The sequence below is a fragment of the Paramormyrops kingsleyae genome, chromosome 14, assembly GCF_048594095.1.
Source record: "Paramormyrops kingsleyae isolate MSU_618 chromosome 14, PKINGS_0.4, whole genome shotgun sequence".
In the NCBI taxonomy this organism is placed as follows: domain Eukaryota; kingdom Metazoa; phylum Chordata; class Actinopteri; order Osteoglossiformes; family Mormyridae; genus Paramormyrops; species Paramormyrops kingsleyae.
This window is the reverse complement of record NC_132810.1, coordinates 18,062,964-18,088,436: the sequence shown is the minus strand read 5'-3', so window position 1 is coordinate 18,088,436 and position 25,473 is coordinate 18,062,964. Positions and strand designations below refer to the sequence as shown.

General features: G+C 51.4%; 1 protein-coding gene across 5 annotated transcripts in view; it reads left to right on the top strand.

Annotated features, from left to right (window-relative positions):
* Positions 1-25,473, top strand: part of ralgapa2 (Ral GTPase activating protein catalytic subunit alpha 2) — a 92,231-nt gene that overhangs the window by 29,512 nt on the left and 37,246 nt on the right. For 2 of the 5 annotated variants that reach the window (XM_072698744.1, XM_072698747.1), the window contains exons 15-37: positions 306-543; positions 938-1,108; positions 3,009-3,146; positions 3,581-3,712; positions 3,961-4,061; positions 4,739-4,829; positions 4,931-5,086; positions 7,683-7,793; positions 8,502-8,695; positions 9,081-9,179; positions 9,637-9,792; positions 13,897-14,025; positions 14,554-14,676; positions 14,779-14,837; positions 15,133-15,241; positions 16,034-16,144; positions 16,230-16,298; positions 16,549-16,686; positions 19,246-19,429; positions 21,331-22,060; positions 23,076-23,147; positions 23,921-24,044; positions 24,520-24,690. In XM_072698744.1, the coding sequence (XP_072554845.1) occupies positions 306-543; positions 938-1,108; positions 3,009-3,146; positions 3,581-3,712; positions 3,961-4,061; positions 4,739-4,829; positions 4,931-5,086; positions 7,683-7,793; positions 8,502-8,695; positions 9,081-9,179; positions 9,637-9,792; positions 13,897-14,025; positions 14,554-14,676; positions 14,779-14,837; positions 15,133-15,241; positions 16,034-16,144; positions 16,230-16,298; positions 16,549-16,686; positions 19,246-19,429; positions 21,331-22,060; positions 23,076-23,147; positions 23,921-24,044; positions 24,520-24,690 (3,606 nt within the window). Of the gene's footprint in view, positions 1-305; positions 545-929; positions 1,109-3,008; positions 3,147-3,580; positions 3,713-3,960; positions 4,062-4,738; positions 4,830-4,930; positions 5,087-7,682; positions 7,794-8,501; positions 8,696-9,080; positions 9,180-9,636; positions 9,793-13,896; positions 14,026-14,553; positions 14,677-14,778; positions 14,838-15,132; positions 15,242-16,033; positions 16,145-16,229; positions 16,299-16,548; positions 16,687-19,245; positions 19,430-21,330; positions 22,061-23,075; positions 23,148-23,920; positions 24,045-24,519; positions 24,691-25,473 lie in introns of all 5 variants that reach the window. The other 3 variants (XM_072698748.1, XM_072698746.1, XM_072698745.1) reach the window with 3 other exon arrangements.

Genomic DNA, 25,473 nt, shown 5'->3' with positions numbered 1-25,473 from the left:
TAGATATTTAGATCTTTAACTAAACCTCAGCTGGTCCATGTGTTACATTTCCACCTCCATTCAGCAAATTATGACCTTTACGATTAACTGATGCCTTTGAATCAGATCAAGGATAGAATATTCAAATCAACGGTGTGGCAGCGGCTCTCCAGATATTTAGGAACCATCTCTGACGGACATCAGACTAGTTAGGCCGTGTTGTGTTGGGTTTGCCCTGCCTCACCCCCACAGCCTAGATAAATGCTGCCGTTTGGAATGGCATGCTGTATCTTGAGCCATGTGGGCGTGTCCCCGGTGTCGCCCAGACGATCATCGTGGCATGGGTGCGGGCCAACCTGAGCGTGTTCATCTCCCGGGAGCTGTGGGACGAGCTGCTGGCGGTGCTGTCCTCGCTCACGGACCGCGAGGAGTTGGTGGCCGAGTGGGGCAACATCATGGACTCGCTGACAGCCGTGCTGGCCCGCACCGTCTACGGCCTGGACATGAGCAACCTGCCGCTGGACCGGCTCAGTGAGCAGAAGGAGAAGAAGCAGAGGTGGCGAGGTACAGCCATACCCCCCCCAGCAGGGCTGTGTGTATATATTACATTGCAGGTATTTAGTGGGTACAATGTGATGGAAACCTGCTATATTGATGTTGTGGGGATCACCTTTTTGGTCCCCACAAGGGGAAAAATCTGTGACTTTTGAGTAAAGGTCTATGTATGTGTGTGTAATAGAGAATTCCACTCATACTGAAATCATTCCAGGCTTTAGTGAAGCTAGAAACCAAAAAAGTTCTGGATGTCAGTGTTGGACTTTGATTACATCACTTCCTGTTAACGTTGCTAATATATGGTTGTACGTTACTAACTGCTTTGTAGGCATTGGCCCTAAAGGAAACGTGCCCATTAATTCACCGTGTCTCTGTTCTTTGTGTGTGTGCGCTGGAGTCACAGGGGTATCACAGGATTCCCAGAAGTCCGCCGCCGCTGGCCGCTCCTTCTCGCTGAGCTGGAAGAATCAGGGGGGCGCAGGGGTGCAGGAGCCCATGAGGTCCCGCAGCGCCACCACCTCCGGGGCTCCGGGGGTGGAAAAGGCTCGCAACAGCGTCCGGCAGAAGGCCACAGGTCAGCCCTCCGAGAGCCGCGGCTCTCGCTCCATCTGAGGATGAGTCCTGCTTTATAAGTCTCTCCGTGTGTCTTGACGTTCACAATTAACCATCTTCTAGAGAACGTGTGCCTGCAAACTATATCTGCTACAGAGGTAGCTTGCTAGGATTTTAACAGCACATTCCCTATCAAAATGACAATTCTCCTTTATAGACACTTTTTGTCCAGATCATGGCATTATTGAAGTATATTAAATAATGTAGCCTGGCTTATCGCTGCATGGCCAGTGCCAAACGTGTCACAGTCACGTCTTTGAAGTGATGTCCTGCGGTGGTCAGATTTTTGATGTTTAATTTCTCCTGATATCTCATTGGGACGACACCTTTTCGTCCAGCGTTAATTCCTGTTTGGATGACTTGCCTTCTGGCAGGAACCGCGTCCACCCAATCATCAAGGCACAGAGAGCAGGCTGCGCTCTGACACAGTGCCTTTCGTCTAGCTCTTTATTGTGGCGAGGGGGCTCCTCATGTACTGAACCCTGAGCACAAAGGCAGACAGATGGCCCCCGTCGTCACCTGCGAGCAGAGAAAACGTGTTGTGGCTTGTGCCCTGTTGTTTTGTGTGACTCCCACGTCACCTTGTAAGCCAGATGTTTTTAGGCTGTCGGAAAACGGGTCACAGAGACATCTAATGCCTTAATCCACCAGTGCCGGACATCCCCGCCCACGTTACCACTGCCAGTTTTTTAGCAATTGAAATTTTTTTCATTAAATGTGTTGCCCCTAAGCCACCTGCAGGTGGCGCCAGTGTATCTTCCCCTTCAGTTGTTTGCTGATAGCTTCTATGTGACAGGAGCTTGTTGAGTAGGGACATTAGTAACCTGGCTGTAAGCTCCACCCCTCTGGGGCCCCGTCAGTTACCGCCCCCCTGTGGGTCCCTCTCCGTATCTCACGCGTCGAACTTCAGACGCACCGACATCCCCTTTCATCTAAAAAGCCCAGACATCAATTACATGGCTGTTTTAATCGTTTAATTAAGAAAGTAATTAATGCTTATTAAAATGTATTCATCGGTAAACCTAGCTAGCTAGCTACACAGAGGCAAACAAAAACATGCAGTAATTAATCGTTTTTTAAAAACAGCACTCTTCTTCCACAATGTCCTGTATATTGTCCTAGATGTTGTGGTTGCATAAAACGACTAAGTGCAATGTATTTGTGATGTAGTGCATGTGTATTAGTGTCTGTAGTCTGTACGTACATCACGTAATTGAACGCAAAGTGATCTGTAACAAATTGAGGTATGGTATATATTTTTTTTTCTCATTAATGCTTTGACAAAAAGAACTGGTTTCAAATACATTTAAAATGCAGGCCTTTCTTCTGTCTGTATAAATGTGTGGTAGAATATGCACCCCAAATAGTAGGGCAGACTGCAATTAAAGCACGTAGACTGCGCTGTGATTGAAACGACTTGGCGGTTTGTAATGAAAGGCCCGTCTGCGCCGTGCATGTAGCAGGCCGGCAAGTTATCACTGACACCGAGCCCCTTCTCAGTCCTGTACTATCACACATGATGGAAAATAGATTGAACCTTTATTCAAATGCATAAAACCCAACTTGTCGCATAAATGAGGCTGATACATATTATAAATCCAGATAATTGTTCTCAAAGGACTTTCTTACGGAGGGGGATAAAAAAAATTGGGGCAGCGAATATCGAGCAACAATATAATTGCATTCCAGGTCTGTGACCTTAGGAAAATCAATTTAAATGAAAATGAGCTGGAATGGCTCTGCCTTGTATTTTAGAATTAATGATTTCTTACGGTTCCCCTGTCTGTGATGTTATTGATTTTATTTTTTTTATTTTTTCTTTCTCCTGTGTGTGTTCCTCTCTCGCTCCTTTTTCTCGGAAGCTAAGCGAAGCCAGTCTATCAGCAACTGTGTCCATCTTTACGAGGCTTTGCCTACTGCTAAAAGCGTGCCTGTTCTTCACACTGTGAGCTCTCTCTTGCCTGGTATCTCTTCCACCTCTTGCTCTCACAAACTCTCAGGTAAAGCCCACACAGAGCTTTCTTTTACTGTCTTCCTTTTTACTGCCTGTGTGTGTGTGTGTTTGGTGTCTTAGCTGAGGTCCTCTCACCCTGATGGGGTATAAGTTTGTAATTTGGTGTGATTCTGGAAATGTGATTCATTCTCTGTTTTTGAATCTGAAGCTGAAATTTTAAGTGGGGCAAGAATACTGGAATTGTAGGGAACTCGCATGGATTTGTAGGCGGGGTAGAGAGTATGATGCTATGGAGTATGTGGGCGGGGCCAGGGGCAGTGTAACACTGAAGTGAATGTGTGGGCGTGGCCAGGGGCAGTGTAACACTGAAGTGAATGTGTGGGCGGGGCCAGGGGCAGTGTAACACTGAAGTGAATGTGTGGGCGGGGCCAGGGGCCGTGATACCAGGGCTCGATGCTTAGTTCACCTTTGTCCCTACAGATGTGGAGGAGGGCCAGCTGCCAGAGAGTGGGGGGGATGGGGAGTCTGGTGATGGGGAGAGCCCACTGCCCCGAAGCAGCAGTACCTCTGACATCACGCAGTCGACAGGGGATGGCTTTCATGTCACGCAATGTAAGTGCCAGAAGGGAGTGCACCACAGTCAACACTCTCACTCAGTTTAACGCCAGGAACAAGCACTGCACTGCAGACCCTCAGACACTCCACATACCCAGTGCTGGTGAAATCATTGTCGAGGCCATTGAGTGAGGCTTTGCTGCCTCAGATGTAATAACAGCACTTCTCTATCATGGTTCCTCTTATCAGTGTACAAACACTGTCTATCTCAGTGTGACCTCTTTCCACGCCTGTCTGAATCACAGGTCAGAAGAAGGAGTACTCTCCGACTGCCGGGAGCGGGGACTGCCAGGCGGCGGCGTGTGATGGCGGGCTCACCGGGAGGAAGGGCAACGAGCTGCCGACGGTGAGCGGCCGTCGCGCTTCATGTCACGCGGTTGTGCAGTAGAGGGGGTCTGCATCACTGCCCTGGGCCCAGTGTCACTCTCTCTCCCTTAACACCATTAGCACAGGCAGCAGCCTGTTAATCAACTGCAGCTTAAGTACCTGGATCTGTGAGATTTCTTCAGTTCACAAAGGTCGCTTCTCAGCTCCTTGTGTATGTTTACGGCGCTGAGTTTCATTCGACCTTCATATGGAATATGGGAACCCCAAAGTCTTAGTGGGACTTCTCATTGGACAGTTTACATTTGCATGTATTTTATTTAGCCAGTGCTTTTGCCCAAGGCGATGTTCAAGTGAGGCCAATGGCACATTACAAACATACGGCTGTCAAAGAGCCGATTAGGCGTAAATGCAGCTAGGCTGAGCTGCCAGTGAACGCCCAGGTACAGTGTAAGCGGTACCAGAGCAGGAGCTACACAACATCTCCCAAACAAAGCAAGAACCTATTAAGACTGCTATTCAAATGAGCAGACAGTGCAACATTAAGGCAAGTATAGGCGTTCCTGGAACAGAAGGGATTATAAAATAAGTTTTGTTTTTCCTTTTTTTAAAGTATTATTTCTTCCATATAGTGTGTTGTGTAAATACTCTGTTCATTGGTTGCATGACTTTAATGGTATGTCCTTCCCGGGCTATCAGATCTTCATCAGGCGGAGCAGCAGCCCCGCGGAGCTGGAATGCGCAGGAGACGGGTCTATGGGGGGAGGACGGGCTAAACTCCGAGAGAAAAGTATGAAAGAGCACCTTCACCCATCCCTACGCCGACGACTTTACTAGCTTCACCATTTTTGCCTGTGCGATGGACTTTGCGTGTCTCTTCCCTGCGTCCAGGCGAAAGCGTCAGCAGCGAAACTTCCAACGGTTACCTGAACGACGCCGACGTCTGCCTGTCGTGGCAGACTTTTGAGGAGGAGTCGGAGCCCCCGTCGCCCCACGACGTGGGCATCGATCCCGACCCGCAGAGGAGCCTCACTGAGGCGCTGGCAGGTACCCGGGTGACCCGCCCTACCGCCTCACCTGCCTGTTCCCTGGCGAGGTGGAGCTCTGTTGATATTCATTGGTTGGTGTAAATGAGATGAAGGCACGTCTTGAAAGGGGAAGATTTTCTGGTGTCCTGGCCCTGGGAGGTGTAACCCGTGAGCGTCTGAATGTGGGTAATGGTGGCTTAGATTTAGAGATGAGGAGGCCCGTTTGGTAGAGGCCAGCCATGTTTCTCTGTGGCTTTAGTCGCACAGTACCATGAGTCAGACGGTCAGTGCCTTGGAACTTGGTGGAGTTTGGCCCCTGGAAACCAGAAGCATTGAAAAATGACCCCGTTCTTTCTTTCAACACCATTACTGAAGAGTCCGGACACCGTCCTTTGAAGAAGCGGAATCAGTGTTGACAAAATTTGGAAAACTTTAAGGGCTCCTAATGGAAAGTGGTTTATATTCCAATACCAAAGAACAGTGATCTGAAGGAGGGTGCAAACTATCATGAAGTTTCCCTCCTATCACATGCCAATCAGATCATGCCAAAGAGGATTCAGTGGTGATTATAACCTTGCATAGAAAGAGAATTGCCTCTATTCAGAAATGGCTGAGTCAACGTTGCTGACTTACGATGGATAACAGAGAGATCCAAGGAATGCCAGGAGGAGGTCAGCGTGAGTAAAGCATTGATTACAGCAAAGGCTTCAATTGTATCGACTATGTCAAGTTATGGAATGTTCTCAAGAACTTAGGTGTATCAGGGCATCTTATTGTCCTTCTTAAGGATCGATGGAAAATTCGCTGGTAGGATGGTAAATGAAGAAATGGTTTGGGAGATAGACCAGGATGAGTGCTGTCACTATATATGTTAAACATATAAGAGAAGCTGGATGTGAAGAAGACAAATGCAGGGCAAGATTGGAGGAAGAAACATCAACAGTCATCTGTATGCTAAGGACCGCACTTTCCGTGGGAAGTGAAGACAAAGGAAAGTTAAAGAACAGCGGGAAGGGACTGCAAATCAAGAAAATTAAAGATCTGCAGTTAATTTCAGTGCTGATGGTGAGAACATAGAGGTTATAAATGGCTGCTGCCTCTGGAAGCATCAACAACATTGGATTCAGCAGTTGGTAGATATATGGCTGATTGGCTGTCGTGAAGTTTTCGCTTGTGAGAGTTTTACTTACGCGAAAATGTTCTGAGGGCTGAAGGAAAATTGATTGGTTCAGAGAGATACTGGGAACTGACAGGGGGGGCTGTGCAGTTACCTTTTAGTTTCCTGACCGGATCCTCGAGAACCCAAAGACGGTCCACATGCAAAAATGTGGACCGTCTGTGGGTCCCCAAGGACCGGATTGGGAAACACTGCCGTAGAGGAAAAGTGGATGGATGGATGGATGGATGGATGGATGGAGTGTGTGTCTGTGCTGCTTGGCAGCTTGCGGGCTGAATCGTAAATCCTCTGCGCAGGGACAGGGAGGAATATTGATGTGCCGTCATTAACTTAAATGTGTTTGAAGAGTTTCATGGCCAAATGTTAAATGGCTGATAGGAACCGTAGTGACAGTGTGTGAGAGGTGATCTGAGGTCTGTCAGCGTTCAGGTACCAAGAACAAGAGGAGGGTCTTGAGCCCGCCCAAGGTGCTCTCCTTCCCCCCTCGAGATGTGAGCAGCACGCCCTCCCTGCTTCGTCAATCCTCCCCCCTGATTGGCCCCCTCAAAAGGCTTCTTTTCTTGCCTTGGAAACAGCACAGGAAGGTGTGGATGTAGCTTCCTGGTGGGGGGAGTCCTCACCTGCCTCACTGGAATCGATACTGGGACATGCTATGCTGTTTATGCCCTGGACCACCCATCTGCCTCATCCATGGTTCCTGTTACCTGTCAGCCCCCTGACTACCTGAGAGCCCCCCAGCTGAAAGCCTGGCGTTCATCATGCGGAGCCCTCGCCCAGTGGCCCGTGGGTTTGCTCAGCAGGCCCTTCTCCCTCTGAGAGGTTTACACAGCTGGACACGCTCGCCAGCCCCTTTGGGTCTCGCTTACGTGCAGCGGCCCGGCTGCCTCTTACTCAAGGCGGATTCATACAGCTGCCACCTCCACTGGAGCCATTAAGGGTTAAGTGCCTTCCGCTAGGCTGCTCAAGGGCGCCCCCTAGCACTTCAGCTGTCTGCTCCCTGGTTATGGGCATCATCCCTCACCGCTGCACCACCTGCATGGCTGCTGTCGGTGCCCCACTGGGCTTTAACTGCTACGCCCTCTGCAGGATTTCATTTTCATTTTTTTGTGTGATTAGAACGAGTTTAGGTCACATTTGTATGGTTGGTTTCCTCCTGCATCTGTGAGTGTCCTCTCATTTGTTAATGCTGAAGCAATGACTCTTGGTTGCTGGCACGATGACCTCATATATCGAGTTGGTTTGTACTGTACAACGTGGGCTTCCCTGTGGGGACTCCCAGAGTCATGTAATTGTTGTGTGGCGTCCGTGTGCTCATTCATCATTCATTCATTCATTCATTCATTCATTCATTCATTCATTCATTCATTGTGAATTTATGGCCATCGTGTTGGTGTTGTGACCTGTTTCTGTCCGGCACTGCCGTCTCTCCCTGTTCCAGGTCCTGAGTGTGCCTTCCCTCCCCAGCCCGCTTCCCTGCCCCGCCCCCAGCACAGCCCCCCCCTCCTGGAAGACACCATGCACCAGTCTGTGTTGCACATGGAGGATCTGGGTACCTTCCCCCCCGCCCCTTCCTCTCTCCCCCATACCATGCTGCTTGGTTGCCAGTGTGCCGGCGATCCGGTCCGTCCCAGATGCTGGGAGGGGGCTGCGTTCCGCTGAGGGATAGGGCCGTCTATCGCTCTCCCGCCTTCCGCCCAGCTCCATCTTCTTGCCGATTTCGCTTAGCTCTCCGTTGGGCTTCACACGCCAGAATACACGTGCTCTGCATGTTTTCGCTTCTCTCCTCCGCTGCGTTTCTCACTCCTAGCACTGTCTTCTTTCTGCCTGTCAGCATTTTTTTCAGTGTCTCAGTAAACAAACCCTCTGCTGCTTATTGTGCAGTTTTGTGAAGTTCTCTTCTGAATGGCAGGAGTGTTTATCGGGGTAGTTTCAGTTACAGAGCTTGCGTTACATTCTCAGTCTCGTATCATTTAATGTACAAAGGTTCCGCCTCCTCAAGCTTCCTATTGGCTGACCTTTACAGTGCCCCTCCTCCTGACCTTTTATAGGTGCAATAACCAAGCATCTACAAAGAGGGTATCTGATTGATGGTCACAAATTAAAGTGCCCTGTAATCCATTTTTTAGTAATTGATTTGAAAGCGTAGACATGTGCATTACGATATGTGATCGATGTGGATTGGTAGCATGGGCTCGGTCAGAGGGCCGTCACATGAATCCTTTCTCACGCTGACGCAACCACCCTGTCGGCCCCGCAGACAGCAGCGAGTGCCTGACCGACGACATCAGCATCATCGCCGGGGGCAGCCTCACCGGCTGGCACGCTGACTCTGCCGCCGTGCTCTGGAGGAGGATTCTGGGAATCCTGGGCGACGTCAACAGCATCCGTAACCCTCAAATACACGCCAAGGTGTTCCTGTATCTGCACGAGCTCTGGCACAAACTGGCAAAGGTAATCCTCTGCCCAGCGCACGCGGGATGGGTCTGGGTGTCAAAGTGCTACAGGTGTATTTCTTCTTGATAAACTTTGGGGACTTGGAAGCTGGTGTCTGAAAGTCTAAATGTATATGCTGCTGAACCGTGCATTGTTTTTGGATGATTGGACCCAAAGATCACTCCAGTGGTATTTGTTGTCTGCAGAGAAACTCCACACAACAGCAAAATGTTGGTAATGGGTCAGTGTGAGCTTGAGCTAGTCTGTTAAGGCTATAAGACCTTGTGAAGCACTACAGTAAGTCAGAATGGGTAAAGGCAGGGTCCTGATTGGTGTGTGGTGGAGAAGGGCCCTCAAGGGGGCGGGGGCAGTGGGGTGTGGCTGACGGCACCTGTGTTTGCAGATCCGGGATAACCTGGGCATCAGCGTGGACAATCAGTCCTCGCCGCCGCGGCCGCCCCTCATCCCGCCCCTCAGGATGTTCGCCTCTTGGCTGTTCAAGGTGAGAGGACCCCAAGTCTCCCGGTTAACCCCCCCCGTGCATTCCAGAGTGCCCACTGGCACGTGCGCAGCAGCGCCTCCTGGCTTTTCACGCTCCCTCTGCCATTTTAGCGCCTGTGTTTTTCACACTCTTTCGTGACTTTTGTTACCGCGTGCCGAGTTTTTCACACCTCGCGTTTCTGTCGCCCCCCCCCCCCCATTTTGCTAACGAACATTTTCAGGTGTTTTTTATTTATTTAGTTCTTCTTTTATTTCTCCTGCATGCTACGTCTTGAGCTGCTGGGTCAGTCAGTGTTGGCAGCTTTTTGCTGCTCTGTGCTGTGGAGATATTAACTGTATCCTCTCCTTTTTCTGTGCCCTTTAATGATTCCTCATAGGGCCTCTTTTTCTGTGGGTCGGGGGTGTTTGCGAATTTAGTTTGTGCCGAGCAAGAGCCTTCTAACCCTCCACCCCCCCAGGCCACCACCCTGCCAGCTGAGTACAAGGCCGGCAAGCTGCAGGCGTACAAGCTAATCTGCGAGATGATGACCAAGCACCAGGACGTCCTGCCTAACAGCGACTTCCTGGTGCACTTCTACAACGTCATGCACCAGGGCTTCAACAGCGAGGATCAGGTGAGCCGCTGGTGCCTCCGCAGGACGTGCCGTGTGACATCTGCTTTGCTAAAGATATTTCAAATCTGATATTACAGAGTAGCGCACATTTCTAACTGTAAATGACATGTCAAGCTACAAAATAGACCCAGGTATATGAACAAGGGTTCCCAGCAGGTGGGTAAACAGGCATCATATTACTTGATACAGACTTGAGTGAAATATTGTGGAGGTGTAGTTCAGGCCAGTGAACACCAGGTGGCGGTATGGTACCACTGACCAGGTAGTGGCGTGTTTTGTTGTTGTTGGTCCAGGCATGAGCTGTAAAGCCCTGAGCAACTGTACAGGCGTACCTGTTATTATTTTGCCTTCATCTGTCTTTAATAAGAAGTGCCCTTTTGTTTGTTAATACATATTTTCGTATTCTTACGTTAAACAGTTCAATAAATTGAACTTTGTGACAGGCCCTGTGCTGCTCTCACAGATATACCTCCATATGCTTGGATGTTCCTCTCCCTCGTATTAATCTTATTCCGCATTGATTTCAAGTTGTCAGTTAAAGGAAAAGAAAATTCCCTGCTCACTCATTTTCGTCTTCTCTCTGCGCCGGAGCCTTTCTTCATATTTTTAGCACAAAAGGAAAGAAAACGTGACTAACTTTATGTATATCGGACAAAGCCGCCAGTCGAGTGCCCCATCTCTTTGAGAAATGCATATCAATCATCAGAAAAGCATTAACTCATAAAGAAAAACGCAGTAATGTGACATTGATTGGGCGTAATCTGCCCATTTCGCCTCCGGCCATTTTTTTTTGCGATTCCCAGCCAGTTAGCTGCCCAGGGTAATGCTGCGGCCTTTGTTGCAGGATCAGCGTTGAGTAGAGGTATATCCAGGATGAGAGTACTGTAACGTCGCCCTGTCGCTTCCACGGCATTCGCGACCCTCAGCTTTTGTTCGTCCCGATCAATAGCTGGTGAGAGAATCCAAGTCGGGGCTGTTATAAATGTAAAATGGAAAACTACAGATGCTGGCTGTGTTAAGCGTATTCACCGTTAACAGCATGAGTGTCTAACGGCGTGCAGGTTACATCAGCTGCATAATTTATGGCTGAGTGCTTATCGTAAGGGGGGTTTGGTAAAGTAAAAACCTCTAATATATAAGAGGAGCCTAATTTGGTTTGTTTCTCGTTATGAAGGTATTTGCGTTTCCATCTGCCTGTTACTCCTAAGTGGGGCCCCAGTTGTTTGCGGGGAAGGGAGCGCATGTGTCTGAGAATGGGGCGAGCAGAAGGCCATCCCAGCACGACTGCCATGGCCCCCGCCACATGCAGGAGCGAGGGGGGGGGGAAGCAGCAGGGAAGCAGCGGGCATCGGGGGTCTCTCTCTGGTCAGGCGTGGGAGCCAGCAGGCCCGTCGGCCGCGGGCCGCCAGCTCTCGCCTCGTTAGCATGGGCCGCCCCCCCGCGGCCCCCAGCTCTGCCCGGGCCCCTGGCGACCCCGTCTGTCACCACGTGTCGTCTTCATCCCCCGAAGAAGGCCTAACCCCCGCCCTCCTCAAATTTGAACGCTGGTGACACGTTTTGGCTTGGAGCCATTTTGTTGGAGGGGGGGGGATGCGACCCCCCCCTCCCCCCCCCCAGCACCCCAAGAACACAAAGAGTACAGTAATGGCTGATCTTCGTGATTAAATTCCTTTGTTTTGCGCGTGAATCGGCACGCATTCTGCCCAGGTTTACGTGGGGGCCTGCCAGCAGGACAATCTTATTAGAATGTTTCCATGTCATTAAATAATGTTTGCGCCCCCACCGCGTCTACGTGATTAATTAACGGCTGTCTGCCGCGCGCATCCGGCGGGGACGCGTTTTGGCGGGGGCTAGAAGGTTTTACCTCCCCAGCCCCCCGTCTCTGGCGAGTGTGGGCCGTTCCTGACAGCGACCTCGCCATGTTGCTGGCCGTTGTTGTACCTGAACGTCTTAAGCGGGGCTCATGCCCGGCTGCCACAGGCCCAGTCGGATGGGCTTCTCAGGAGAATGTCCTAGAGCAGCCACGCGCGGGGTCTGATTTCCCTTACACTTCCTGTGCACATTATCAGTCCCATAATCCTCGTCTCTCTGGAGGTTTTGTAAAGTGCATGACGGATGTTGGTAGATGAAGTAATACGTCTTACAATGTGCCTATTGTGGGGAAGAGCTTTGACTGATATATATTTTTTTTTAGGATTTAGAAAACTTGGGCACTGGGCGTGTGGCTTAGGGGGTTAGGATTCTGCGTCTGATCAGGTGGAGGCTGCTGTCTGACAGCAGCTGGTACTCAGGTAAAGCAGCAGGACCAAACCGGTGCTGGGAGAGGTCATGTGACCTGTCCGTGTTCACCTGAGCTCAGCCCTGCTGGTCTGCCTGCCTTATAAAGCCAGCGGCCGTGGATTCAGTGGATCTGCAAGGGTTCACACAACATCCAGGAAAAGCTGAGCAAGCTTCAGCTCAGGAAACCGCCCCCTCGGAATCGCTGCGCTCTCGGCAGTTAAGTGCAGCAGCATGTCCGGAGAGTGGCACACACCCCCCCCCCACCGCCAAGGCCTCGCCTTTACGACGGGGGCCGCAGCTGCTATGTTGATCCTTTACCCCCTCCAATGTCATTCTCTCCCTGGTTAAGAAGAGCAGCCCTGTCCAGTCTTAGCTGTCGGTCCCAAGATCACCCTCAGCCCAGGCCAGAAGTGCAGGATTTGATCCCAGACCCTCCTGGCGCTCTCTGCCTGTGCTCTCTCTGCTCTGTTTAATTCCCATCTAACTCCGCATGCCTTCAGTGAGTCCTCAGGTGTTCAGGGCCTGAGCGCCTGTCTTCACCGTAAGCAGAAACACAGCTCTCCGTTTGTCTTTCACCTTTTTGCATTTATTTTTTTCCCCTTTTTCTAAATCATTTCTTTCAGGACAGAAAGGCGCGTAATTTTCCTCATTGAAATGAAAGACACACATCTTTGGCTTAAAAAGTACAATTATTGTAACTGTGGAGCTGAAATGACTTCTGCGCTCTGCAGACATCAGGCCCGAGGTTGCTGGTTGTTTTATTTCGTTTTATTCTTTAGTTATGACTGCGCGAGGGGGTTAAGCTTTTCAGATTTGTGTTAATGCACCTTTTGTTGTGGGAACAAAACGGCACATCCAAAGCGCTCTGATGTAAGACCTTTCCTCCGCCTCTGTACCCCCACCCCACCCCATTTCCACACACAAATTTTCAAATTGTGTTTCCCTACTTATGGGCACAATGGAAATGTTTTCGGAGAGTTGTCTGTCGCACTAAAATGCTCATTTCGTGTAATCACCCAACTGTTTGCGACTGTTAATTACCTCTGACTGTTCAACACATTGCGTTCCAAAGGTCAATTACGGCAGAATGAGGAAAAATGTGAATCTACGCAAACGCTTAAACCAATTTTCTATTTCTGTCACAGCATGTTCCCTTTATTGCTTGTTGTTTTTCCCCCCACCCCCTTTTCCTGCCCCCCCCCACTCTCTATTTTCAAAGCATTCAATTAACGTGATTGATTCACCAGGTAGCGAGCAGCTGAATGCTGCCGGTATTCACTGTAGTGCTACATGATCGTGCAGGAGTGGTGTGATGTTTAAACTGGCTCTTCTTCCTGATACAGCCCCTCAGAAACGGGGCAGACGTTTGGCTTGTGAGCCTGGCCTAGCTGTTCACACAAGAAACAGTCTGATAAGGAGAATAACACCCCCGCCCCAGCGCCATGCCCTTTACATGTAACCCGTGCTATCTGCCATACTGGCACTGTCCCCCAACCTCCCCCCCCCCCCCCAAATTAAACATTTTGACATGACCCCTGACCCTGACCAGGAAAAGGGGTTGATGGATGGATGAGACAGATAAGTTCTCAGCGGTTTGGAGAGGGCAACAAAGGTCAGCATTTGGGCTTATAAAGGTACCTCTCTGGGGATACGTCACCCCCCCCCCCCCCAATCTGCTGTGGCACTGACTGGGGTTCACATTCCAAAGTGTGACAGCCTGGGTGTGACACCATCCTGCCCCGTGAGGCTCCATGTTGTTGTACGTTTGCTAGTGTCGCCTTAGTCAGTGTGTATGAAGCATGTGTCATGGCCGCCTCTCCACAGGACGTCCTGTACACGCTGATGCGCCACTGCTCCCCTCGCTTCTTCTCCCTGGGGCTTCCCGGCTTCACCCTGCTGGTGGGAGACTTCATCACAGCCGCCGCCAGGGTCCTCCACTCAGACTCGATGGAGGTGAGTCCGGGCTGGTGTGTGCTGCCAAAGCAGCTTTGGGTCTGGTCGGCGTCCCGTGGCGTTCCCTTCTTCAGTGATAGATAGATTGACAGACAGATTAGATAGATAGATAGATAGATACTTGCTTACTTGCTTACTTACTTACTTACTTACTTACTTACTTGCTTACTTACTTGCTTACTTTATTTGTCACATGTAGTTATAGATGCTACAGCATACAGTGAAATGCTTTTTCTGGCAAAAAGTACCCTGGCTGTGCTATACATACAGAGGAAATAAGTGCCAACATCACATAAAGATAAAATATATATATATATATATATATATAATACATTAATATTATACAGCATATAATGTATACTGTATATTATACAGTATATAATGTGTATTTTATATATATATATATATATATATATATATATATATATATATATATATATATATATATATATATATATATATAAAATACACATAAGTATAGATAACATACGCATATGACATTCATGTGAGGCCCCCCTCTTTCTCTAGGCCCCCCGGGTCGAAGCTCAGACGGTACTTGGCTCTCTGGTGTGCTTCCCCAACCTGTCCCTGCATATGCCCTTCCTGCAGACCACGCAGGAAAACGAGGGCACCGTAAACAAGGACATAAAGGTGAACAGACCGTCTGTAGCCATGGTGATGACTTTGTTGTCAGACTTAGAGGTCTGTGTGTCACTGACATTCGTCCCCCCCCCCCCCCCCCTGTCTTCAAAGGATCACCTGGTCTCTAACCTGCTTAAGACGGCACAGATGGAGCAGTGTGAAGGGGCCAGGTACGTTACACGCTTCCCACAGACTCCCCCCACGCCGCCGTCCCGCCCTCACCCTCACGGACTCCCCGCCGTCCCGCCCTCACCCTCACGGACTCCCCGCCGTCCCGCCCTCACCCTGACGGACTCCCCCCCACGCCGCCGTCCCCCCCTCACCCTCACGGACTCCCCCCCCCACGCCGCCGTCCCCCCCTCACCCTCACGGACTCCCCCCCACGCCGCCATCCCCCCCTCACCCTCACGGACTCCCCCCACGCCGCCGTCCCGCCCTCACCCTGACGGACTCCCTCTCCTTCAGGTGCGTCGCCATCTGCAGCCTGGGGATCTGGATCTGTGAGGAGCTGCTGAAGCAGACCAACCACCCGCAGGTCAAGGAGGCCATAAACATCCTCGGGGTCTCACTGAAGGTGAGAGCTGGGTCCAGTGAGGGACACGGCGTGTGGCTTAGGGGGTTAGGGTTCTGTGTCTCTGATCAGATGGTTGCTGGTTCAAATCCCAGGGTCACCAGAGTGATGTACTGGAGAAAGATCCTTGGTTGCTCCAGGGACTGGCTCACTCTGCTGTGACATTTTGAATAGAAGCATCTGCTAAATACAGAAAAATGTTGACAAACATGGACCAGATGTAGCTGTTAGCTGCCTGACTATTCAAAGTCGTTTCCAATCTGCTAGCAACTATTTTAGCTGCGTTGTCTATTGGGTGCTGGTGCGTCTGTTTCCTCCAGTCCTGGGAAGCTGCAGAAGATCAATGTTCTACAGCAGTGTTTCCCTTGGACAGTCCACGTTTTTGCTCCCTCCCAGCTTCCAGCCAATCAGAAACACCGAATACCTGGTACAGGTGTGCTAGGAGCTGAGAGGAAGCAAAAACGTGGACTGTCCGAGGTCTGGGTTGGGATACACTGCTCTACAGAGCCCTGGACTTGTGGATCTCCTTTTGTTTGTTCCAGTCCCGGTACAGGTTTTAAGTTGATGCAGGTATCCACTGCTACCTTAACAGATTAGGGTGATCGGAAGGTCGCTGGCTCAAATCCCAGAGTCAGCAGAGTGATATCACTTTAAATAAAAGCATCATCTAAATAATAAAATGTACCGTAAATGTAGTCTGCTTGGCGAAAACCAATAAAATAGTGCGGCAGCCTTTGTGTGCATTAACCCTATGCTGTCTGTTTTATGTCCTCTGACCCCCCCCCCCCCCCCAAGTATGGGAATAAGGTTGTGGCCCACCTGGCGTGTGACCTGTTTCAGCTACTCATCTACCACTGGAGGCAGCTGCAGCAGTACGAGCACTCCCTCCCCAAGAGAATCACCGAGGTACGCACGCAGGCCCTCTTCTAAGGAATGCCCAGCACTTTCTTTTTTTCCCAGCATGCCTCAGCTCTAATATCCCCCTTTTCAGATTTTCGTGGCCACGATAGCGTTCCTTTTGCCGAGCGCGGAGCACTCAACGGTGGAGGCTGATAAAAAGGTAAAAAAAAATAAATAAATAACACAGCACAACAAACCAAAAAATGACAGGGTTATTTTATAGCATTGCTTCCCTCATTTGCCGAGTGCATTTGTAGTGGAATTCAGTGGTGGGTCCTACCGCCCCCTCCCCCGCTGCTGCCGGCTGGCTATTTTTGCCAGGCTTGTTGTGGTGAGGGACAGGCACGTGGAGCGTCGTGGTGCGACTAATGGATGGGCTCTTCCCCCTCTCCCCACTCTTCCTCTCCCAGCTAATGGTGTCCCTGCTCCTCTGCCTGTTGGACTGGTGCATGGCCCTCCCCCTGAGCACGCTGCTGGAACCCATTACCATGCCGCTCCTGGATGACCCATCCTCGCAGAGCACGCCGCTGCTCGACTACATCTACAGGGTGGGTTTCGCCGGGCTCTGGGCGTCGGCGGTCCTGCCCGGCCAGCCACTCATGTGTGTGTGGCGTCCGATACTCCTGATCCCACACGGCCCGTATCCACCATAACGGTTCAATCCGCGTGTGTCTCTAACGGAGCATTTCGACACGTCGATGTTAGATTATTGTAAACGAGGGCTTGTGGGACAGACAGCGGCTCCGCACGTCACTCCAGACGGCCCGAGAGCTCCTCTCAGCGTGCTTAACAAGGCATGCTGCTTCTTCAAGCCGCTCTTTACCTTCGGACGGGAGCTTCATTCCCTCAGGAGAGACAGACTTGGCCAGTTTTACAGGCACTCGTGCCAAATTATCAGCGGTCAAGAAGCCAAAGCCCCGGGCAGCCGTGGCCCGGCCGTAATTACCTACGTAATTTATTAGAACTCATTAAGCAAAGAGAGTAAACAGTGCAGCAGAGATTCTGATAGTTGCTTGGAACTTTAGCCTTGAAGGTCGAAGCTGAAGAGAGAACATTCTGGTTTGGGGTTGAACCGCTCAGGACAGGGGCAGCTATGCGACGCAGCCCACATGCATGAACATGGCAAACAGCAGCTCACATACTACATGTGATAAATCAAGCTCCACACGCATGGGATCACGTCAGGTGGAAGCTTTCATTCAGGCCCTGGGAAATGTGTTCAGGATAACGTCCATAGGACAGTCTCCTTTGCAATGAGCTGGCATGAATGTTAAGTGATTTGTGTATGTGTTGGGGGGGGAAATTATATTCAGCTTCAATAAGGAAACACTGGGTTTTTTTTTTTTTTACCTTGGTATATTTAAAAGCCATTGAATTGAATCGGTTCTCGCTTTAAGGCAAACGTGCCAGCAGACATTCGAGGGCTCATTCATCCCGGGCTCTCACGTGACCGTCTGTTGCTATGCGCAGCCAAAGCTGCCCATTCACCAAGCAGGCGCCGGCCGGCTGCCTTTCACCCCGAACTTCCTATTCCCCCCTAAAGACGATGGAGCGCTCATGGACGTCGTTAGCCGATTTGCATGGAAGACCGTTTTCCACCATGAATCATCAGATTGCCCAGCGACGGCATCATGACGGCATCCAAGGTTCCAGTGTCAGGGGGGCAAACGTGAGCGATGAGGACTCTCGCCCCCACCTGCCCGCCACGATTGTCAGATGGTGGGAGTTTAAGGACACCAGTCACGGCTGTGTGGGCCGCATGCTGGCCTCCGCCCAGTCGCGCCTGAAACCGCACGTCTTCGCCCCCATGTTTGACAGCGAGGGGCTCCATCCGGTCGCCTGTGTGGAGTGTGGCAAGGATGTGTGTGGGGGGGGGGGGTGTGCCGGCACAGATGCCTCGGTAAGCTGCACAGAAGCCGGTGGATCAGCGCTCCTCGCACTGTTTGCTGAGGGATGAACTTTACACAGCTCAGCTGCTCGCCCGCGCCTCCCGGGACGGCTAATTACAGGCTGCCGCGCTAAGCCGGGGCCCGCCGCTCCGCCGCAGCAGAGGCTAATGAAGTCCGGGAGGAGGCGCAGGCCGGGGCGTCGGCGCCGCGTGCGGCCGCCGCTTTCATCCAAAACGGCACGTCACTGCACCGTTTCCTGCAAGCGGGTCTTTCACCGGAGCTATTTCAGCGTCAGCCCCACGCTTAAGGGTATGACAGCAGGGCCCCTTGGAGGATCAAAGCAGACAGCTTTCGATTTACAAGCCCACATCTTCCACAGAGGTGGAACCTGCTGCTGTTCGCGCACTACATAGCAGAAGACCGCTTTGAACCGCGTGCGGGAATGAACCGGAGTGAACCGGAGCCAGAATCGTTAAATATAAATGAAATCATTAGATGTAGGTTGCCGTGTAAATGGCTGCTTCTGTTAAGGAGAACAGCACCGGTACACGGCTACAGTGTCTTGGCTTAAGAATCACTTAAAGCAAACAATTCTGCTTGTGGTTGAGAGCTGAACATGCGGTCATTTTGAGGTGATTAAATGCCAGCTTAGCTGTGGTCGCTTGACCGAAGAAAAAGCATCTGCAGTTTTCTTACAGACATTAACTGAACTAAGCGTACTGTCAAGCTTCCCAGTAAACACCAGTTACTCTTGAAAAGTCCCTATTCAGTTTTTAATGGGCTCCTTAATATTTATTGCTCAGGAAACGTTTTGCCAGGTTTGTCCTTTTGTGTTTTGTTTTGTAAAGATGTTTTTAACCCACTTCCTGTGTGCTTAACGGTATCATGTCATGGGACCGTTCTGTCTCTCACCGATAGATAAATGTTTAATGGGAGATCTATTCATTGGAAAAAGGTTCATTAAAAAGGGAAAATAAGGCGCATTTGGACACGTGCCACACCGCCGTAAACATGGCAAGTTAGAGTGTAATCCTGATTACACAGTGACTCAGTGTGTACACAGAGGTGTTTTTGGGTTTGGTCAGGTCCGGTACTGAGATGGTAAATTGTATCCTGGTAATCACGCTGATCCTCGTTGGATGCTGATCCTCGTTGGATGCTGATCCTCGCGGGATGCTGATCCTCGCAGGATGCTGATCCGGGTCTCTCCTGTCACAGGTGCTGCACTGCTGTGTCTCTGGCTCCCACCTGTACCCCCAGCAGAGCCACTACCTCCTCAGTCTAGCGGACCTCTCATACACTGACTACGACCCCTTCCTGTCCCTGGGCGCCGTGCGCAGCTCTGAGCCGCCGGTCCCGCACGCTGCCTCTGACTTCGGCAACCTGCTCACCGTGGCCGAGGGTAAGCTCTAGCTGCCTGCCTCCACTCCACCCCTCACCACAGCTGTCATTTGCGGGCACGACTGCCTCGTGTGATCAGCCTGCTTGTGATCAGCAGACTTGGATGTTTAGCAAGCAAACCAAATTTCCTCCTTTTACTAGAATCAGAAGTGGGGAAAAATGCTGATTGGTCAGCTTTGTTTAACATGCAAGAAATTTGCATTGGATGATGTGTGTCACTATAATATAACAAGCAAGAAGATTCAAGGCAGTTTACAAGGAACACTGTAGATACACATCGTAGTGTTAAAAGTGTATAAAAATTTATGTGAACATACTTGTAAATTGTGATGAATTGTCATTTATCATTTGCTGTATTACCATCCATTCGGTGGCCTGTGTTACCACAGTTACTTTACCACGGTGCTTTGACCTGTGGACTCCAGCAGTTCCCTTCTCCCACCTCCTCAGACTCCACAATGTGGTGATGGAGCCAAACTGGAAGTGTGACCAAACATATTGCCCTGTCCTTTTTGCTTTCTGGTGTCATGGCGGCATGTTAATATTGCTCTTATTTGGCAGACTCTTCTATCCAAAGTGTTGTTGAGAATGCAGGGTCTGACAGTCCCCGAAACAACTGGAGGAGGGGGGGTTAACGGCCTTGCTCAGAGGCCCGGTGGTGAAATCAGATTGCCGTGCCACACCTCCCCCCAAAATATGGCTCCAAAACTGCAAATGGCGCCGCTGCGTCGGTCTCGATGCGACCCCTCACCCCCAAAGTTCCCCATCGGAACCGCAGCGAGCCTCACGCATCCACCATTCGCCGCGGTGTCGTCTCGCTCCCGCTGCAGCCCCCTCGCGTGCGGGCCGCCTGGTCGAAATCGCCTAATGGGACCGATCTGACGTCGCAAGGAGTTGCAGAACTGGGGGTCGTAAAAAAAAAAGCAGCTAATGATTAGCGACAGCCTTCCTGTGCCTCATATCGATTAGGTGACTTCAAAGGGCCGCCGGCTAATGCGGCCGTCCGCGCTGCCTTTGAAGCCGCATGCTTGTATTGATAGCACTATCACAATGCCGCCATTTCTTATTTTTTTTGGCTTAATAAGGAATAAAAATGTATCCCTTTCAGTTTGAGTAGCCATGAGCATTTACATAATTCTAATTCAGTATCAAGGTAAGTAGATCTATTCATCATATCACAAAGATCTGGCAGTCATTTACTGAGCATGGGATCTTTTCACCATTGTAAGAACTGAATGCCCTTTTCAGAGGTGTCATCAATGATTAGGAGCTACATACAAAGTGCGAGTGGGCCAAACTATTAGGGGGGGGGGGGAAATGGGAGAAAAAATACCCTCTTGTATGTGATGACTGAATACTATTTTTGTTCAGCGGTATGAAAGGAGGGGAGGAAATAGCAGAATGCGCGTACGCATAGGTCCGGAGGCCCAGCACAACGCAAATGTTAGCGTTAGCCTGTAAATGACACTTTCATCTGTGCGCAACAAAGGAGCCTCGCCAAACTTTGCCGAGAGCGCAACTTTTACTCTTTATTAAAAAAAAAAGGGAAAAGAAAAAGTGGGCTTAAATAAAAGGGCAGACGAACGGCGGGATAAGTGGGTGGAGGGAAAGACAATTGGGCCCACGGGCTTATTTGTGCCTCTGGCTGTACTTATGCAGCAGCTAATGCATGTGTAAGGTGCAGCACACGGCCATTAGCTTCCGTTAGGCTTGTTAGAGGGGACTGGACGAGGCGTGTTCCCCAGCAGAGATGATAGCCAGCTTTCTGCTCCTCTGCCAGGCCCGCAGGCCTGGTAATACGTGTGTAATTGAAGGTGGGCTACTTTCATCTGGGGAAATGTATGGGTTGCCAGTTCTCACTTAATTATCCATCCTCCCCGCATCCCCCATTTCATGTCTCAGAGAAGAAGAGGCGGAACATGGAGCTGATCCCTCTGACCGCCCGCATGGTGATGACGCACCTCGTGAACCACCTGGGTCACCATCCGCTGAGCGGAGGCCCCGCCCTCTTGCACAGTCTGGTGAGCGAGAACCACGACAACCCGTACGTGGAGTCGTCGGAGCTGTCCTCGGAGGTCTTCAAGAGCCCCAACCTGCAGCTCTTCGTCTTCAACGACAGCGCCCTGGTCTCGTACCTGCAGCTCCCGCCTGTGGAGCCTACGGGAGCACCCGGGGTGCGGGTCATCGTACGGGACATTTCGGGCAAGTACTCATGGGACGGCCAGGTTCTCCACAGGCCCCTGGACGGGCCGGCGGCGTCTGAGACGCTGCTGCCCCCGCTTGAGCAGCGGGGCCCCCTAGTGGTCGGCGATGCAGAGGATGGGGAGGATGTCCTGGACGAGTTGCTGGAGAGTCTGGGCCAAAGCAGCCCTGAGTGCCTGCCCCAACCACGCCTCGGGCTGAACCAACCAGGCCCCTCCCCCTACGGCATGACTGCCACGCAGGAAGGCGCCATCTTGGAGGCCATCTACCGCCAGACTGAGCAGGAGGAGGATCACGTACGGCGGTGCAGCGACAGCGAGGGTGCCAGCGCCCCCTGTCAGACGGAGCCCTCGCACCAGGAGCCCAAGGCCCCGTTTTATTTCTGCAGGCTGCTGCTCAACGACCTGGGCATGAACTCCTGGGACCGCAGGTGACCTGCCCCCCCCCCCCCCCACCCTCAAAAATCAGATGCAAAACATAGGGAAGAACCTCTCTCCCCCCACTCCCCATGGGTAGCTAGGTGTCCAGCAGTGCGGTGGATCTGTTTCAGGGTCTGCTGTGGGGGGGTGGAGTTTCAGCCTTAGGTATCTCATGTTTCCTTCTGTTATTCTCTGTGTGTCTGATCAATAGACAAATTAAGCCCAGGGGACGATGGTTTCCCTTGCCGTTCCGGTTCTCTAATCAGTAAATCGTACAAGGGGGATGTCAGGTGAATACAGTCATGGGGGGGGGGGGCTCTGTGTGTCACTGAAATATTTGCTTGGTGCATTTCGGGATGCAATCTGGGTTGTTTGGCCCGCATCCGCCGCTCCTGTGATCTGGGGCTACTCGCTTGTGTGCCGTCCCATCCAGCCCTCTCCCTCTGAATAAAAGCTGCCATTTATCCCCCCGGAGTTTCAATTTGAGCTCCCCTCCCTCCCACAGGGCGGCTGGCCGGCAGAGAATTAATCTGCCCGCCACGCAGGCGAGCCCTCGTCCCTGCTGTTTTCACTCAGGTCCTCTTCGGTGTATCCCGCCTTTTTTTTAATTCCCGCTCAAATTAGAGACCCTCACCTTTAATGGAGGTGAGAGAGGCCCCTCTGAGGCCGGCCGGCAGGCCCTTCGCCTCCGGATCGAGCGGCGAGGCCCGGACGCCGAGGAGGTGCGAAAGTTTCAGCGGCGCCAACAAACAGCATTAGGTGCCAAATAAAATCCGGCGGCTTTTGCCGCTTCCCGCTTCCCTCATTTTCCTGGAACTGACGGCTTCTGAGAGGCTCTCGCTGCGGTGCGGCTTTGTAGGATATTACAAGATGTCATTCCTGTTTCCAGCCTCCGCCTGTGTTTGACAGTTAATCATTTTGGAGCTTTTTCTTTCTTTTTTGTTTCTTTTTGTTTCTGTTTTTCTCTTGTGAAAGCACGGTTTGCTGTGCGTGAAAGGCGAATGTGCTCTCGTTTGTTCCCTTCAGAAAGAGCTTTCATATTTTGAAGAAGAACTCAAAGCTCTTACGGGAACTGAAGAATCTGGATTCCAGGCAGTGGTGAGTCCCCCTTTTCCATCATCATTATTTTTTCCCCCCAGGTGAAACTCAGGAAATAATGTTGCCGCTGTGGAGTTCAGCTTGTACTGGTCAAAGCCCCCCCCCCCCAAATCAGAGCATCCTCGGCTGATCACAGATTAGCGCCACTACACAGCAATCAATAGGCACTTGGACTCACTAATTACTGAAGCTTGTTAAAGAAATGCCCAGAGGACTAGCTCAGCTCTGCTTGTACCTACATGCCAAGCAGCCAGTCAGAGGGTATAAATGCTGCTCTTTTTCCATAGAGAAAGATTTGATGCAGCTTTAAATTAGGGGTGCACCGATTGCAGTTTTCTGGCCGATCAACGATCACCGATCCTTAGACAACCTTACCTGCCGATCTCGATTTTTTTTTTGCCGATCTTGTTTCTTTCATAACTAAAAGACAATTACTTCAATGTTTCCATTTTTATTGAGTAAATTGATATGAATACTCACAAAACATGAGGTAGTGTCCTCAAATATAAATGAACATTCCTCCTGCACGGCAGCACAGGTGTGACGTATTGGGCGGGCGGGCGGGAGGCAGCCTGCACAGCCCCTCTCTCGGGAAAGGGAGAAAAGGCTGATTTAAAAGCATATAACTAAGATCGGTGGATCTCATGGGAATATGGTCGATTTCTGATCCCCTCAAATTAACGTGATCGAGGCCGATAGATCGTTGCGCCGATCGATCGGTGCACCCCTACTTTAAATGCCTTTTTTCCCACTAATATCTCTCTCTTTCGCAGCCGGGAGACGCACAAGATCGCCGTGTTGTACATCGCTGACGGCCAGGAGGACAAGTGCTCCATCCTGTCCAACACGGAGGGCAGCCAGGCCTATGAGGACTTTGTGTCCGGCCTGGGCTGGGAGGTACGGCCTCGCTCGCGTGCATCACATGGCACGGTCACATGGCACGGTCACATGACACAGTCACCATGGCCACTGTAGATGCAGGCGTAGTGCTCGTCCTCGGGTTCAGAGCTCCTTTTTAACCTGTGTTCTTTCACCTGCTGTGGTTTTACTTCATTCTGCAGTAATCTGTGTGATCTGAGTGCTGTTTTCTATGCTGTTTGCTCTAACACACCATGTTTACTGGGACACAGTGTTTAATAAGGTTAGTTGTAATACTGTGTTATGCATTCAAAAGTTCCATACATACCGTTTAACCCACAGATTTTGAATCTGTTTAGTTGAAGGCTTGTCATGTAAACACTGGAGCGTGTAAATTGGCGTTGGATGGACAGGGTGAGGTAGAGCTGGCTTTAACAGCACGACACTGACAAACATCCTCCCCTGACAAACAGCTGTACCCACCCGTAGCGTGACTCTCTGCTGACCCCCGCAGGTGGAACTGGCCACGCACTGCGGCTTCATCGGAGGCCTGCAGCGGAACGGGAGCACAGGCCTCACGGCGCCGTACTTCGCCACCTCCACCGCCGAGGTCATCTTCCACGTCTCCACGCGCATGTTATCATGCCGTGCCCTGCATGACTCGAGCGACTCCCTCACCAAGAAGGTACGTTTACGTTTAGCCCCCCCCCCCCCAAAACTCACACTGAAATCCCCCAGCAACCCTAACCCTCCATCTTGTGCGATAAGCGACGGCAGCGGAGGGGCGGCGGCTTCTCGGCTCTGCTGGGGGGGGGGTAGGCGCCTGAGAAGAGGCATGTGACTATTGAGTAATGGGAGTGATTCGTGCTCATCGAGCTCCAGCCCACCCTCTCCGGCTCGGTGTGACCAGGGCCCAGATTCAGCCATTATCTCTCCCCGCCAGGGGCCGGCGCTAAGCGGCCTTCGCCGGCACCCTTTTATCTGCCTCTTGCCGAGCCCGCGGGGGAGATCGATAGCCGCGGCAGCATGTCTCCCGGCCCGCGCCCGCGTCCCCGACAGCGCCGGGAAGCGGGTGGCCGCGATCCGGCCCCGCATCGCCAATGTTATCATGCCGTGCCCTGTAGAGAGAGGAAACTCATCCCCCGTCCTCCGCCCCCCGAATAAAAAAAGGGAAAGAAAAATCCGACCCCACGCTGAACCTCTGCTCGGCGGTCGCGGAAATTAGTTAGCTCTCGCTCGATTCGATTTCCAGCTGCCCGTCTGAAGCTCCGGAGGTTCCGCCGGCCGCGGCTGAGTGTGCCGGCGGCTTCGCTCCATTCATTTGACTCTGAGCCCTGTAATTGCACCTCCGTCCTTCCAGACTCTGGTAGCCGGAGGCGGGACAGAAATTGGCAGTCCACTCTGCCCATGGAAACTAGGGGGGGGGGGGGCTGGGAGATGGGGAGGGGCCAGACTGTGAAAGGCCAGC